Genomic DNA, 18015 nt, shown 5'->3' on the forward strand with positions numbered 1-18015 from the left:
ATTGTAAGGATTACATGGGCTAAAACATTTAGCACAGGGCCAGAACACAGAATGAGGTAGATCAGTTGTAGTTTTTGTCTCATGTAATCCTCACATGAACCTTATAAAGGATGCGTTATCCCCATCTCACAAGTCTAAAAACTGAGACTCCAAGAGGTATCCAACCTGCCAAGGTCATATGCCTAATAAGGGATGGGAGTGAGGAAGAAGAGGATAGAGAGAAAAGAGAGAGGAGGAAGGAGGAAAGGAGGAGGGAGCAGGCTCTAAGCGCTCTAAGCGGGACAAAAGGAGGAAATGTAAGCAGAAGAAAATGGAGCCTGCTGTGGTGACTGCCACTCTATAGTTACCGCAGGGCCTCAGGCGTTTTCAAGACTACGTCTCTAGTCCATGCAAGGTTGATTCACTCACCATGAGCTCTCCTTCCATTCAGATTGGGTCTCATTGTAACACATCAGGAAGTCTGGACTCCCACCAAATCCGTTAAGGAATTATTTATCCCTTAAGCTTGATATCTCAACATACAAACTCAGACCACATGTGTAGTTAAAGAAAATCCCTTATTGTATTTCATGTATTCAACCTTAGCATCTCCTTCCTATCTTAGAACCACACATCAATGTTTCATTAACTTACTTATCCAATGTAAATTATTGCATAATCATGAAACAAAGAGGCATACCACAATTTATAGTGTCCAGCCCTTTTCTGATAAAATTTTATTTACAAGTTAGTCTGTCATTTAACTTCCATGAGAGCAAAGGCTTTGTAATAATAAATATATAAATTTAGCATATAAATTATATTTATGCACATGTATACATATATATATGTATATATGTATTAGTTTCTTATTTGTGCTATAATAAATTACCACAAACTTAATGGCTTAATACAAGACAAATGTATTACTTTACATTTCTGGAGGTCATAAGTCCAAAATAGGTCTTAGGGAATAAATACAGGTGTCAGCAGAGCTGTGTTCCTACTGAAGGTTCTAGGGGTGAATCCATTTCTATGACTTTTCCAGCTACCAGAGGCCACCTGCATTCTTTGGCTACTGGCCTCTTTCTCCATCTTCAAAGCCAGGAGTGTAGCATCTTCAAATCTCTTTCTCTAACCGCAACCCCTACTTCTGTCATCCACATCTCTTGTCATTACATCTTCTTTGACTCTGACCCTCCTGCCTCCTCCCATAAGGACCCATATGATTATATTCAGTCCATCTAGATTACCCAAGATAATTCCTCCATCTCAAGATCCTTAACTTAATTATACTTGCAAAGTCCCTTTGCCATGTAAGGTAACATGTTCATAGGTTCTGGGGATTAGGACACAAACATCTTTAGGTCATTATTCTACCATAATATGCTACCTAATTTTTTTCAGCTCTTTGACCTTTAATAATGTGTAGAAACTCAAGACCTAGTAGCTTTATCAATAAATACTACCTCATTACCATCACCCTCCAGAGGAATCTAAAACTTGATGCAAGAGCCCAGGGAGGTGTCACTGAAGGTCACTCTTGTTCCAGGCTATAAAAAGTCCTGAAAAATTTTGTCCAATATTGTCTTTGACATTTTCACCATTAGAAAGAAAAATTAGGGTCAATCCATCTAACTTTCCATTTGAATATTCAAATTTGTATTTTAATAAAAAGCACTGGTTTTGAACTCCTTTTATATTGCCAGAAACCCATTTTTACTTCATACTTCAAAAGAGATAGCCAAAAGTTTCCATGACTAATTCAGATGGCCGCATCGGTACTGCTTTCTTGAACAGAACAATCGTCTTAACATATCGGAGAAGTTCTTGTCACCCTGGTCCTATCAATGTTTATAAGCATAAGAAATCAAACCTTCAGACTTTCTATTTGACTACGCCGGCACGGAAGCACGGTTCCTGGACTTGAGGATGAAACTGAAGTTCAAACAAAACACAAAGGATTTGTGTTACCTGTCTGGGTAAAAGGTGGAGACTGGCTGTGGCATTAGGACCACGTGGGAGAGACTGGAGGAGTACCCAATGCGTTAGGCTTTTATGGTTTCCCATAGGGCCATACTGCCTCCCTAGGGGACATCTGAAACAGTTGGTGTGTCTTGATGATGGGCGGGAGAGGGGAGTAGCTACAGGCATTTGTGCAGGAGGAGGCCAAGGCTGCTAAACTCAATGCACAGAACACTTCTATACTAAGATAAACTGTCTCACCCAAATGCTAATGGCATCCCGATTGAAAAGCAGATGGTCCTCTCCCTGCGTCTCCTCATCCACATTAACTTCACTCTCCTCTGCTCCTCATTCTCCCAAAGACCCACTGTTTTCAGCCTAAAAGGATATTGAAGCCACAGTTTTTGTGCTCCAGTAGAAGCAGTTAATACCTCAAACAATACCATACCTAGTTTAGGTAAAAACACTTCTAGTTTGTAAAGATTGGCACTTGTCCACAGGGCTGGAATAAACTGAGGCCCTAGATTCTAAAAAAAGATTGTTATTCCTCTCCCTCATATAATTCAAAATAAAAATGACACTAAACCAGAACGTAAGAAAGTTCAACTTAGGTAAGAAAGTTCTGATTTTTTTATCTAGTGACTACTCTGATGTTTTTCATAAACATCAAATGCTTTAAATTTTATTTTCCTCATTTCTTTTTGCCTATTTATTGCTGCTCACTGGATGAAAATGAAAAAGAACTCTCCATTTTGAATTTACTTATGAAGTAGGTTGTTGACAGTTCAAAGTGATGAGAAAGCAAGCTGCTTGCCGTGTCCTGGACCTCTTGCTGAATTCGTTCTGGCACCATCACTTGCTAGCGAGGTGACTTTGCATAAGGTTCTTAACATCTGTTTATCTGTAAAATGGGAAGAATGGAACATACCTAATGGTTTGTAAGGATTAAACGAAAAGCTATGTGCCTGGTGTGTAATGAGTGCTCAGTATATTTTAGCTATTAACAGAATTATTACTATATCTTCTTCCACTCCCACCATTGCTCAATATTCAGGCATCTTTGAGTGCCTACAGTGTGCTAGTCCCTGTGCTAGATCCTCAGGAAATACAGATGACAGCCTTGACCTCATAGAGTTTATAATCTAAAAGGGAAATAAGTTTGTAAATAAGCAAATGCAATGAAGTGTCATAAGTTACTTGATTTAAAAGAAAAAAGGCTATATAGGCTACAGTGGGGGAGGGGAGCAAAATGATGGTCAATTCAGAAGGCTCAGAAATGTCTATGAAATTTCTTTAAAAACAATGTTGTCACTGACTTTCTTATTTTCATCTAACTCAAAAGCAACAGCTCTCATCCGGATCTGCAATGCATAGTACATGAAATTGTTTTAGGGAATGTCAGCAAACACTTCTTGAAAGATCCTATTACCTGAGAATTCTTCTTTGAATCCTTAATACTAAGACACACCCAGATAAGAAAAGTTGGCCAACAGCAATTGTAAAATACCACTGATTGTATCTATGCATTCCTATTTTCAGAAATGTTCAAGTATGAAAAAAGAATGTGCGTGGGATCAATCGCAATGTGGTATATGTAGATGTGGGCATGTGTATTTGGGAACTAGTTCGTCTTGCTCTCTCACTTTGTCTGCCTCCCCTTCCAAATCTATCCTGAACAGTTACCTTTCCCACTTTCTCATTTACCCACTCAAAACTTATTGATGGCTTCCTCCACTCCTATAAAGCCAAATTCAAATCGGTTGACACAGCATTTTCAACCTTCCCTTTTACAATCTCCTACCTCTCCACTCTCAAGCCTCTATACTATTCCCCGCACGCTTGTCTCTCAACCCCCACCCCTCCTTTTAATTTTAACCAACATGAATCCTTTCCAAAGATTTTTGTCCCTGCTTTGGAATATCTACTGTACTTATCAATTCCAGTAGCTATCTACTGCCATTTATTGTCAATTGACTTTTCCAGTTTATCTCCCAGTCAAAAGCACAAGTTCTTCAAAGAAAATCTTTATATGAGAGACTATGACAGTCCTAAATTCATACAATCTAACTAATGTACTAATGTACTCTTGGGTTAATAGTTACAGATGATTATATAATTGTAAAATATTTAATAATCCTTGTTAGTAACTATGCTTACAAATAAAACACAGCAAGTACCAAAAGAAGCTGGTTAACCTATAACCACATAATTCATAAGCTTAATGCTTGTAACAAAAAAATTTCACAGCCATTAAGGAGCTCATGTTACTGAGCCTTTGCAGTGTTGCCCTTTCAATTTCTATTGCAACTTTTACCCACATTGTTTTCTTCCACATTACTGTCCGGTAACCTGCTCACTCTGCACACTAGCAACACTCATGTTAAGCTGCAATTTCCCTTTTAATACGTGAAGTCCAACCCTCTTCTACACAACCCAGCCTAGCATAGGAGAGGAGGCCATATGCACAAAACGATGAAGTAGATATTAAAATTAGTTTATTTCTCTACTTAACTTTTGATAAATGAGAAGAAACACAGTAGTCTGTCTCATAAAGAACATTTATAATACATAACAATCCATAAAGCCTCATGGTGAGGTAGGAACAGCTTTCGAAAACAACACACAGTCATAAAACATACAAAAGTTAGGTAAAATGTTGCAGCACTAAAGACATTTTATCTGCATCTGCATTTAATGAGATGATAATTGCATTTAACTGTGCCACATCTGACCCAAAGGACAAGCTATGGCAGACACAAAACAACACAACATGGAAGTTTCATAAAGAAGCACAGAATACACTGGTACACTTCATTGTGCTGTTTCAAGGCAGAACCATAACATGGCAATTTGTGTCTTTTTATATATAACAACATATTAATTCTATGTTACATTCCCTTCAGCATCTTTTTGCCAAAGACACTAGACCATAAAATTTTTGGTTTAAAAGTTTAAATTGAATGACATACAAAAGGCTCCTGTGCCAGTGAAAATGACTGCTAAGTATTCCAGAGCTTGTTAGAAAAACAAAATAGCATTGCCACATAGTATCGGTAGAGCTACAGCAAAATAGTGCTATTACAATTCCCATTTCAGATGGTCAAACACTGTATTTGACAAGTTTCAATTTAAAAAACAACAAACAAAAAACCCCTCCACCTTCCCAAGAGTTTTAACACTGTTTTATGACTTAACTGAAACTCTATTAAAATAAATATTTTCATATTGTAGAATTATTCTCCGTATCTGTGTACGTGTGAACATCTTAAGACAGCAGGTAAATGACATTTATATCATTCAAATGATATCTGCTTATAAACAGCAAAAATCTTCACCTCAATACCAGTTAGCCTAGTAAATACTTCACATTAGGTGCCATAGGCCTTTTCCCTCAAAACTTTCAAAAATTCAAAATTAACTGAGGATGTTAACAAGATATAAAGATGTCAACATAGTCTTCTACCTATTGTGATTTTCCAAGGTGCTCTTGATGGAAATTTTTCCTATTCAAATTTCATACCTTAGTTATTCAAACACATTGTTTTCTAAAATGTTAAAGTACATAAAGTTTTTGTAAGTTTTTGATTTTTTTGTAGGTTCTAGTCCATACTTTTACAATGCAGATGTCCTTCAAAAAATTAATTAGACAATCATATAAGCTAAAAGGTGACAATGGAGAATTAAATCTCTCTCATCACTAAGGCTGCATTTGGCTTGGGAAAATTTCTGGGTTGCTTTTAATTCAGGCACATGCAGCACCTCCTTCTCACTAAACTGAGACAACAGACAAGTTTCTAAACACATATTCTAAATACACTGATCGTGCTCAAATATAAAAGAGCCAGCAGGAGAGATGCACCTCCTAAAACTGATGCAGTGTTATAAAACAGCATATTTAAATATTGGGTTTAAGTCTCCTAATAATTCAGGGTATTTCCCTCATTTTCTTTCAGGAAGGAATAAGCTATTTTGGAAAAGATACTTAAATCCCACAATATTTAAATATAAAAGCGTTTTTTAAAAAGATAATGCTAATATAGCTAAAAATGGGTTAGAAAGTGCATTGTAAAGAAATAAATAATTCTCTGCTAAAACTCAAAAGGTGAGCCAGTGCCCACTGATTTTTGCTATTATGACAAAGTCTTTTGACAAAAGAGAATCCTATGGTACCACTTTGTTACATATAAGCTACTTAAAAATTATGAAAAGTGAAATAACTGAAATCTAAAGACTGCAACCTTCAAAGCACTTTTGAAAAAAAAAATAGCCCTTGTCCCACGCTTATACACCATTTTAAAAAATCCGCATTCACTTGATGTCTTATATGTTATACAACCTTTAAGAAATAGACCCAATAGAGCATTTATAAAGAAAACCCCACTGAACGTAATATATTTTACCAGTTATCCTATTGTGTCATTACTGAAATGTTTCTATAACAAACTGTTTTGAGATCTTAATGTTTTCGAGTTTATAGTGTTAAACCAGGAATGTACATGATACAGCACAATTTGAAACTTTCTCTCTTATTCACCCATATGAGACTCCCCAGTTTCATGTTAAAAAAAGATTTTTTTGCAAAATCCAAAGTAACTACCAGTTTAGGAATTGAATTATACAATACCAGATAAGAGTATTAAAAGATCAAGATGTATTGCAAATTGGCAGGTTATGGTTTTGGCCCATCATAGTAAATGTGAACTTACAAACTATGTTCCTAGAGTTACCTCATTCTCATTGGAAAAATTGGCTGTTCTTAAATAGGCCCATTGCCAGCAATAGGCTTATACTAGAAAAAGACACCATCTACCACAAAAGATCATCCCTTTAAAAAGTTAACTGTCAAAGGCCAAGCTTTCATCTGAAGACCCATTAAACAATGAATTATTTCAAATCCCAAAAGGTAGCCATCCCCAAAGTAGTCAGCTATAAAAGTTACTGAAGTAGTCAGGATACCTTGTTTCTAGAAAAATAGAGCTATACATGATAACTGATATTAATATTCATCCTTTTAAGGACAAAAATCTACAGTTTCTTCACAAAGCATAACCCTTCTTTATCAAGAAAAATATAACTTAAATACCCTTAAATAATATTTGCATATGGATTTGAAATCCACAGCATCAATGAAATAGCCAAGAATAATTTCCTGTGTAGATATTGTGGCATCTTGCAAAATAAGCCACCATGGGAAGATCTGAGCAATGTCAAGACAGGATGACTTACTGAATCTAAATTTTTGACTTTGCCTTAACTAATTTTGCTTTCTAAGAATTTAATATCCAAACTGCGTTAATCTTCAGATTTCTTTTTTCTCCCAATTCAGCAGCTCTTGGCAAAGCACAAGCATTGCTGGTTGTGCTTATAAAGCTCCGTTTGAATTTATTCATGATTGGTCACCATGAAATGACTTTAACTCTGAAAAGTTTTTTTAAACACCCACAATTTAAAAGATTACATTAATAAGCTTGCATTTAACATGTAATCATTAGATTAACTTTAATGTCCTTAAAAATATTTACTGTAGGTATTTTGTGAGTAAACTTTCAGCTCAATGTTTCTAATGCCAACCTTTCAAAGAAAGTAATGCTGGTGAACATGTCCATGTTTTAGACTAACTTTGGTAAGAGAAAACATGGGTTCAAATTCTCAGAATAATTTAGAAATACAGTCTGAATATTAACTTACAATAATCTAAATATTTAATTTGGTAAACTTTATTCCCTGCTCTTACTCCCCAAATGCCCTTTTATGTGTAAACTATAGTTCAATGTTAACTATCTCACTGTTTATTAGAATACTCAGCAATACAGAATAGTAACTGATCTTTTAGTATTATGAATACCCCATGTTATGAAAAAAGGAACTTTTCCTAATATTCATGAGTCATTCTTAAAATATGCTGCCATTATGCTATGTAATTTAGATCTCAAAGGTCAAGTTAATATTACCTAAAATGTCAAAGGCAACAAACTTGTTGATGATTTTTAAAGTTCTAGTGATCATAATTCCAAGAAACAAAGTATAACACTGGGGGAAAAGAAAAGCAAAGAAATTCCAGTAACAATTTTAATTTATTTATCCCCCTAATTAATTTTTTACCATGGAAAAACTGGAAATCAAATGTCATTTATATAAGATTTATACTTAGTTTAAACAAAAATGTAACATAGTGTTAAAACTGGCTTTCCAAAATTGTTACAGCATAGCTGTACTCCGCACTAATAGTCACAAAGTTGTAATACAGAACTCTGTTAAGCAGTCCCATTATGTTCTTACAAAAATAGAATTAAACTGAGTGACCAGACAAGGACTTCAATTACACTACTTGGCAAACTTAGAATTTCAATGGAGTCTTTTTCCTCTTGCAGTTTAAAGCAAAAGTCAAATATCACATCTTTTTCAAGACTCACAAAGATGATTCAGGTTGTTTGTTTGGCATTTTTTTAATCTCTATCACAACAGCAGGGATGCTTTCACCTTTAGTCCTCCTGGGCTTCTCTAGATTGTCACTAAGTTCTAAACAAGAAATGCTAACTGGCGGAGCCTTTTCTGCATCCTTTCCAGAATGGGCTTGTGGCCGTGTCCCACAACATTGCTTCAAAGCACACTGAGTTCTGCAGGCAAGTTCACACGGGACTACACTTGATTTAGAGCCTACACTAGCAAATTCAGGCTGAATGGTAGTAGCGTGAATTCCGTGATTATGGAAAACGTCCTTAATGATTTTAGCCACCTGCATGTATGATGCCGGGTCTTCACATTTTATGTGAGCAGTGGCAATGATTCTGCTTCCAGCAAGTTGCCAAACATGTAATTCATGAACTTCCTCAACTCCTTCAACATCGCGAAGTTCTTTAATCAAATTTTTGATATCAATTTGTTTAGGAACAGTCTGTAGAAGAATAAGAGCAGATTCCTTAAGTAATGGATAAGTTGTGTAAAGAAGTATACAAACCATTACAATACAAAGAGTTGGATCTAAATATAGCACCCAGCACGGACCAGCCTCATGAACTGTTGCATGAGTACTATTAACTATTTCTACAAATGCTTGGCAGGGGTCAGGAGTACATGAGTTCACACAGAACTCCCCTTCAGGACAACCTTTCCAAGAAAAGTAAAAGACCAAGGCATTTACTACTACAATCACTGAACCCAAAGCATCTCCAAAGACATGCAGAAAAACTCCACGCATGTTAAGTTGTCCAGCCTTATCCTCATCTTCCAATTCCATAAGGTCAGGTTCTCTGATAAGATTCCCATTCACCTGTACTTCCATTGCATCATTTCTGGACTTTTCTGGATCTACAAAGAAATAAAAATTCTGTATCAAATACATTTAAAGTGTTTATATAAACATCCTTGTCTAATTCCACTTAAGTGAAGGAGGCGAAAATTTTTCATAAAACATAATAAAAAATGTGCTCAGGGCAATTTAATATAAATTGATATACTAGGAACAAGCCAGGACCTAAGAGCCAGGGCTAAATTAAGTCATTAAGATGATATTGCTTCCCCATTCGCCTAACTACTCTCCTACCTCTCCTCCTCCAAAAAAAGTTCATCTTTTTCTGTGAGGATGTGGGCCTGTGAATGTTCTGCTATACTTTTTGGCATATACCAAAAAGAAAACATAAAATTGAATGCTACCACGCCAAATTAAATGCAACTATGGATAAGTCTAAAACAAAAGCCTGATCTGACACAGAGCTCTAGCCACTCTTTGTCATTAAGCTGTTATGGTTACCTTTTAAACTTTTATCATGAATATAAATGACAGTCTTTTGGTGGAGGGGGGTTAGAAACTGACCAATCAACAATATAAACCTCTCAACAACCAGAAACTTTAGGAAAAATTGGAACTAAATGATCACTATCTACCCTACTATATCTTACCCTAGTACTCATCTTTTAAAGGAATTACACACACCAGAGCACCTTAATTTTCTCTGGAATAACACACTGCGGAGCGGGAGTGAGAGGAAGTTCAACTGTTTATTAAACTTTTTCAATGTACAACTTGAATTTCATTAACACGATATCCTGCATTTTGAAAAAAGGAAAATTGTCTATGTGGTATCGTACTACTAGGTAAATAAATATAAATGGAAAAAAACTGTAAGGAAATACATCAAATTGTTAACATTATTGAGCTTGGGTAGTAGGGCACTGGCTGATTCCTTTTTCTGTCTCCTTTCTTTCAACATTTATTTTCCAAATTTCCTTCAAGAGCACTCATGTTCAGAATGAACAGCATCCATTAAAAATACAAGATGAATAAGTCACTTTCATTTTAAAATGATTATGAAAAGTCCTCAGTGAAATGTTAAACACGCCCAGACAAGTCCTAAGTCTAGGATTTTCAGGATTGGGTTCAGATTTTAGACAATTAACTGAAACATACATTGCAGTTCATAAAAGAAACCTTTAACCAGGGTTTTGAACTCAGGGCAGTTAATAGCTAGATAGCTCTGAATACAAAATTAAGAAACTTGTTTAAAGGGCAGAAGAACTACTTGGGCAGAGCAAGGTTTCAAACAGCCAACAACTAAGGACGAATTGGGGATTCTCTCCGTTTCCCAGTAGGGCCAAGACATTTAATTAGGCAGCATTTTTGATTCTGTTAAAACCAAAATTAGACAGTCTCTTGAAAAGACAGCCTGTAAAGACAGCCAAGTGCGGCTGCGGACTGCAGCGGGCTGACAGTCACCCCCTGACCCTTTTCGCACTCTCAGATCCACAGTCCCCACCTACACCCCCAGACGCGCCCCCCCCCCGGCTCCCAACACCTGAGCTGCAACGGGGTCCTATTTCCCCGTCCTTCCCCGCGCGCGCGGGACCTGGCAGGCGGCGGCGCGGCGCAGGCCGGATCGGGCACCAGGGGGCGTGCGGGCCATCCCGCCGGGGGCCGGGCTGGGGTCGGGGCTGCCCAAACCCAACCACCTGCGGCGGCGACTTTCTCTCCTCACCTGTCGGGTCCAGTTTCAGCCCGTTGGAGTTGCTACTATTGGACACCAGAGTGTTGGTCTCCTCCTGGTCAGGCCTCTGCTCGCCCGGGGTCACGCTGCTGTCACTGCCCCCCGTGCGGTTGCTCTTGCCGCGGATCCCCTTGGGGAGGCCGTGGCCGTGACCCCCGTGCGAGTGGCCGTGGCCGGAGTCGTTGCCGAAGCCGCTGTGATGGTGGAAGAGGCAGAGCCCCAGCACGTTGACCACCAGCCCCGCCACGCCGACCCCGAGGACCACCAGCGGCTTCTGCATCTCGTGCGGCTCGATGAAGCGCTCGATGGCCTCCAGGAGGATGGCGAAGCAGAGGCCGGTCAGGAAGATGGCGTTCACCAGAGCCCCCATCACCTCGGCCCGGATCCAGCCGAACGTGTTCTTCTGGGTGGCGTGGGTCCGCCGGGCGAAGCGCTCGGCCACCAGCGCCACCACCAGCGCCAGCACGTCCGACAGCATGTGGAAGGAGTCGGAGAGCATCGCCAGCGACGAGGTCACCCGGCTCACCACCACCTCCAGCACCATAAACATGAAGGTCAGCATCAGCATGCACAGCAGCCGGCCCCGGTTCCGACCCCAGCACCCCATGGCTGCGGCTCCGGGGCCCGCCAGGCGCGGCCCGGCCACTCGCGAGGCGGCGGAGACCCCGCGACAGGGGAGGGAGGGCGGCGCACGGCTCTCACCGCCCGAGCCCGGCCGCCGGGAAACCGCTGCGGGGCCTCCGCGGCCGGACGGGGGCGAGCCCGGGTCAAGCCTCCGAGCCCCGCGCCTGCGGGCGGCCCCGGCGGGCTGGCGGCGCGCAGCTCCTCAGGCGTGCGTCCTCGGAGCCGGCGCGGAGGCCCGGCTCAGCCCCGGCAGCGCCCCCACCCAGAGCGCGGCGGCGGCGGCGGCGGGGAGCTGAGGCTCCCGGAGCCCGGGGACGAGGAGCCGGAGCGGGAGCAGGAGCAGGCGGGCGGCGGGCAGCTCGGCGCTGCGAAGGCTCCAAGCATCTGCGGGCTCTGGGCGCGGGTCTTCTCCCCACTGGTCTTCTCCGCGCTGGTCTCCTCCGCTGTGGCTCGGGCCGAGGAGCCGACGCCTGAGGAGCTACAGAGGCGGCGGCCACGGCAGCTGCACTCGGCCCGGTCTCGGGCGCCTTCTTCGCCCCCCCGCCTTTGCAGACGGTTTACAAAAAAACTTTGCTTTGCACTCGGAACCCCCGTTTTCACACGGACCCGAGCGTGACAAGGCCTCGACGCCCCGCCCACTCGGCCCGGCACGCTTCTCTATTGGTCAGAACCCCCTCACGACAGCTGCCGCGCCCCGCCCGTCCGCGCGCGCTATTGGATGGGGGCTCGGCGGGGCGGGAGGGGGCGGTGTCGCGGCTCCAACAGATGGAGGCGGGGCCTTTCCCTCCAGGAGCCGGGCGTGGGCCGGGGGCCGCGGCCGGGTGCAGCGGCGGGCGTCGTGGGGGAGGGTAAGGGGCGCGGGCCGCGTGCAGCGGGAGGGGGAGGGGCAGGGCGGGGCAGGCGGGGCGCCCCCGGCGTGGCGGGGCCCGGGCTAAGGCGCTGCGGGTCCTCGCAGACCCCCGCACACCTGCGGGGGCCGGACAGCAAACAGACTTTGATCCGCCGAGTCGAGTCCACGTGGGGCGGGCCGCGCGGCCGGTATGTGACAGACAGCAGCCAGGGAGGGGCCCGGAGGGGGAGCCCTCCTTTCAGAAGAACTGAGGTGAGGCCGACAGACTCGTAAACGAGTGCTGCATTTAACTTGTGACTGCTCAACACCAAGCTGAGGAGTTAGTCCTGCGAGTGGTGTGAACCGAATCTTTGTAAATGTTTCAGTAAAGCACATCACCCCTGTCGCCAGCATCCCCAGGAGACCTTGTGTAAAGTCAGAGATTTCTGCCACTGATTATCTAAGGACAATTTAGGATACAGACTTCAAGCAGGAGACACCTGGGTTCTGGTCCTTGCTTTGTCACTAACCAGCTGTGTGACTTTGGGCAAATCAGCTCATCTCTCTAGACCTGTTTCTTCATCTATAAGGTAAAGGATGGGGCAAGAGGAGCTCAAAATTCCTTCTGACTCTAAAATTCTAAGGCTCTGTGATTTAACAAACATTTTATTTATAGACTACAAACAGGGGAACACTGTGCTGATTGCGATGGGGAAAGGGAAGGGCAGTAAGATTACAGAAGAATGATCTTCTGTCCAGGTGGAGGTAAAATATAAACATAAGGTTTTTAAATTACGATGAAATACTCTTAATAAATTGTGCTACCACTAGTTTAAGTTGGATATATATGCGCTGCGGTCTGAGTGGAGATTAGTCTAGAAGTGAAGCCTGCCTCATCCTAAGGTGGAGGGATGGCCGGAATCAGAGGGGCCTGAGCTGGGCCCCCAGAGGCCTCACCACAGCCCCTGAACAGGAGGAAGCACCCACGACTGCTCTGGATTGCCACAAGAACAAATGCTGTGCTAGCCAGTGCCTCAGGATCTGTATATAAGGCTTGTTTGGAGCTATGTTATTTTGCTTTTTTTAAAATATTTCTATAACATTTTTTTCACTTGTATATGTTATGTTTTTCATCTCCCCATACAGGCTAGACAGCCAGATCCTCATCTTCTACTTCTGTTCTGCTGAGATAGAAAAGAATGGAGGAAAGTTTCCAAGACAGTGCAAATGAAGAATTGATACGATTTGATGATTAATGGGGTATTGGGAGGGTGAAAGCTACGGAGGAGAATTTAACGAAGATAGGTCCAATGTTTTTAACCTGACAAGGAAAATACTGCTGTAAACAGGTGAGGAAGTTGGGAAGGGAGGGGCAAGGAGCTGATTTTAAGGGGAAAATATTGAGCCCATTTTTAATGTGCTGAATTGGAAGTGAAATCAGGATGGTGGCAGTGCTAAGGAGTGAGGAGATGGGTTTGGGGACTTCCGTAATCTCCTCTCCTTTGGTATGGACAGTTGACATTAACACAGCTTCAAACCTCCTTCCAACCAGCCCCTCGTATATGGAAATTGAGGAACCACTTATAGGTCAAGATGTCCTATGGAAATGGCCAGGAGGCAGTTGGAAGACGATTTTGCTTCCTATTGGGAGCTGCTGTGTCCTTTCATTTAAAAAATAGATTCCTCCAAATGTAAGAATTTAATGCCCAAAGAGGAACCAATAAGGAGATGTACAAGGCAGGGATGCTCAGCGACAGGATAGCAATCCCTTCAATAAGTAACAGACTGAATTGGGAGATGTTTAGATCCATTTGAAAACAGGATGTTAGGTTCAATTCAACTCCACAGTCACTTATGAGAATCTACTTTGTCCAGGCATTTTTTTTCTCTCGTAAGCCATTTCCCAGACAATGTGCTTTATTCTCTCATAACCTGGAGTAGGGGTGGGGGTACATTTTCTAGGTCGAGAAAAGTTATAATCATGCACTCCAGAAAAAGTGAAAAGAGTAATATCATTTACATCACAGTAAAACATTTCAGTCAAATAAACTTTTCTTCCCCCTGGCATTGTGTAGTCAAAATACTTTGGTAGCTTACCTCAAATTCCTCCTCTCTCAGCTGGTTGTCCTGGCATGTTGTTAACACATCCAGGAGTGGGTTAAAATGAAGGGAAACTGTACCGTTATTCACCAATACTCCTGGAGGATGTGGCCCCAGGGTGAGTAAAATGGCTTGGGTTTTTTTTCCTAATTCTTGAAAACTCTCCTGGTAATTGGCTTAACATCCAAACTGACTCAACTCAGCATACTTTAAAGATGACAGAATAATGCTCCTTTTGGAAAGAGACTGCCAATTTGAGTGAAAGTCGAATGTTTAACAGACTCTGCAATCAGAGCCCTCCAGACCTCGCCTGCTCTCAATGCCAAGCTCCTCCAACCTGGAGCTTCCGAGCTCGAGGAGCTGGCTGCAGATTACCAATCCAAAGTGTAGGTCTAAAAAGATTCTTGTAAAAACTGCTAAACACAGACACACCTCTGAATCTGGGTTATCAAAAATCATGTGTATGAAGCTGTACCTTGGAAAGACAAGAAAACTTGTGAAAACGAGATGACATTTGACTTTGGTTGACAGTAAATCGCTTCTCTTGTTCAATCTTAAAGCAGAAATGATGGGGAAATCAGATCGGTTTGTTTTGTTTTGGAATGTACTTGAATAATTATTACAAATATAAACTAAAATCTCTAGCAACAACATGAGGGCCAAGGTTTGAACTTTTAGCTGCTCCCTGAGGGAACAGGCAGTAGAAAAATGAAGAAACAAGTAACAATGCAGTAATAAAGCCCAGGAACATCACAAAGGGGCTCCGAAGTATAAGCGAAACCATAAGAAAGACAGAGTCAGAGCAGGAAACCCTACTTGGAAGCAAAGGGGGAACAGCCAGTGTAGAGAGTAGAATGTACAGTGAGAGGCCGGGACAATCACAGGGCTTTTTATATTTGTTGATTAAGCTACAGAATGGCAGGTGAGAGTGAGCAGCCAAGGAAACTCATTTTTCTTGGAGATTGGAAACTGGATCTAAAATCTCCAGTCCTGCCTGGAGATTAAATCTTGAAATAAAGGCACTGACAACTATACAGAAAGTCTCATTAAAAGCATTTGTGAATTTCTTGGGTGCAGTGTTACATAATACCAGGAATTATTGAAGGCTCAGGCAGTCAGGTTTAAGGTTGAGACTGCATGCCCATTCTTTCTTTAGCCCTTCTACTCTACGGGCTGGAGATTGAAATTAAAGTACCAAATACAGAAGTTTAAACAAAAATAAAATTTAATTTAAAAGAATGTCTCTGTGACTCTCTCCATTACTCTCTATAAGATGATGCTGATCAGTAGAGCATTTTGAAAGAATCATGTACCTAATGAGTTTTAGAAAGTTCAGGGAACTGGTCCTTAAAAGTTACTGTGTAATTTTGGACAAATTATTAAACCTCTCTAGGCCTTACTTTCCACATCTTTTCAGTGAGGGCTTGTGGAGATGGCCTATAACTGGATGTGAGTAAGATGTGAGTAAAGGAGATGATGCTGCCTGGCTGATCCTCTCTGGTGGGGCCTTTCAGGCTACCTGTCTTTGGCGTCACCGTTAATCCAGGACTGAGTTTTCAACTTTGCAGATTCAGAAACTGCATTTTTGTCATTTACCTGGGGGGAACTGATTCACATGGACTCAAAATGGACTAATTTGCTGGTTAGATCCCCAGTTTGTTTACTTTCTCTGTCTAGAGGGGAGAGCTCACTGCACAGAGCCTGCCTCCCTCTTGGTGGCCAGGGCCTCTCAGAAGCCACGCTGCACGGAGAGGCGAGAACTCGACCAGAGGAGTTGGGTCTTCCGTGAAGGAGAGATTTCTACTGTCTCTCCTAGGCTGTAAAAATCTCCTGCCTGTCTCTACACATGTACTCTGCCCTTCTGCCCCTGAGTTATACTCCATTTTGCTGCCAGAGTGATCTTTCCAAAACCCAGATCTGGTGGTTGCAAAATACACATCCTCCACCACCACCAGCACCATCACAGCTGCGATCCTTCAGTGGCCTCCTAGTGCTCTGAGGAGAAGAATCAAACTTGAGTGCACAGGGCTGGGCATGATCTGGCCCTGGCTGCCCTCCCCAGCCTCATCGCATCACTCCACCTAACAGGACTGGCCTTTCCAACCACCATGCGTTCGCATGCTCCCTCCTGCCTAAAGTCCCGTGCACACTGTTCCCTCTGCCTGGGACACTCTTTCCTCCCCTCTTCCCCACCTTAGTTCTTGCTCATCCTTCGGCTCTCAGTTCAAGGGCCATTCCTCAGGGAATTCTTCTCTATTCCCTCTGACCAGGTCAAATTGCTCTGGTACAAGTTCTTCTGGTTCCTTGCCCTACTCTTTTGTGGCACAGAGCAATGATGATATTAACATTTATCCACATGAATATTTGATTAGACTGTAAGCTCCATGTGGGCAAGGGCAGTGTGTGCTTTTGCTCACCATTGTATCCCTAGCCAGCCTGGCTCAGTAAATATTTGTTGAATGAATGCATGTTGATAAATTACCTTTTTCAAGCTTAGTAATTCATGCATTCATTGAACAGATCCTTTTTGAACACCATGGTTCCCTGTCTATGCTGGAACATGAGAATCAGCTGACCCTTTTCTTCTGGATAGTGTAGAAAACACCATGACACATTCTTATTATTTAGCTCACCTTTTTCTTCAATCAGGCTACCACTCTTTTGCCATGATGTTATCTCACACAAGATGCCATTAATTGGATGAAACTGGGACCCACCCTTAAAATCTGCCATGATAACCTTCTAGGTTCTCATACAGCTTTCAAAGTACTTCCAAATCCCTTATTCAAGGTGCGTGATGGCCCTGTGAAGTTTGCAGGGCGGATTCTACAGATTATAGACTAAGACTCCAAGAAATGAAGAAATTTACTCAAGGCTTGTGAGGCCCTAATCACACCAGCAACATGTTGATTTTTAACTTCATGCCCAAATTACAAACGCAGTTTGAGGCTCAAGGTCTCACAGGCACTAACTACTACACATTCTGTCGTTCATATCAGTTCTGAAAGTTTCTAGTTCTGTGATTTTTCTTATTAATTTGTAATTACTATAAGGACTAAGGGGAGGTGGCCTACTTGTGAGTGACACCTCTTTAACAGGTCACTCCAAAGTCTGAGTCTCTAGTGATGTGTTCCAAAATTGGGTCCTGTTCACACATAACTCTGTAGAATGAATTAGTTAATTTTTCTGCCTACTGCTTTCATCCACTTCTTACGTTCAATTTCTTTAACAACTGGGATGCCTTCCAAAGGACTTACGTTAGTGAAAATACTGATCCCTCACTTGGGTGACTTGTTAAAATGCGGATTCTGATTCAATAAAGTCTGCAGTGGAGACAGATTCTGCATTTCTAGTAAGCTCCTGGGAGATGCCAGTGTTGGTGGCCCCCAGACCACACTTCGAGAACCAAGGTATTCGAAACTCATTTTTTTTTTAACCCTATAAAGAGGATATTACATGGAGTTAAGATAGTCCCATCAAAAGAAGTATCCTCAAACTTAAAAATGTTTTAATTTTACTTTTTATTTTATATTCATC

General features: G+C 42.0%; 2 protein-coding genes across 2 annotated transcripts in view; both read right to left on the bottom strand.

Moving 5' to 3' along the window:
• LPGAT1 (lysophosphatidylglycerol acyltransferase 1) overlaps positions 1-18015 on the bottom strand; it is a 321343-nt gene that overhangs the window by 102289 nt on the left and 201039 nt on the right. The window lies entirely within an intron of this gene.
• Positions 4423-11901, bottom strand: SLC30A1 (solute carrier family 30 member 1). Its single transcript, XM_058539798.1, has 2 exons — positions 10917-11901; positions 4423-9252 (listed from the first exon to the last, which is right to left on the bottom strand). Exons 1-2 carry the CDS (start codon positions 11530-11532, stop codon positions 8354-8356), a joined length of 1515 nt encoding a protein of 504 aa, XP_058395781.1. The 5' UTR covers positions 11533-11901; the 3' UTR covers positions 4423-8353.

This window comes from Diceros bicornis, chromosome 4, assembly GCF_020826845.1.
Source record: "Diceros bicornis minor isolate mBicDic1 chromosome 4, mDicBic1.mat.cur, whole genome shotgun sequence".
Classification (NCBI taxonomy): Eukaryota; Metazoa; Chordata; class Mammalia; order Perissodactyla; family Rhinocerotidae; genus Diceros; species Diceros bicornis.

Excerpts from the sequence above, each read along its gene's own strand:
- SLC30A1 (XM_058539798.1), bottom strand. The coding sequence starts at position 11,532 with ATGGGGTGCTGGGGTCGGAACCGGGGCCGGCTGCTGTGCATGCTGATG. Across the intron at positions 9,253-10,916 it reads GCTGAAACTGGACCCGACAG|ATCCAGAAAAGTCCAGAAAT; the intron begins GTGAGGAGAGAA and ends ATTTCTTTGTAG.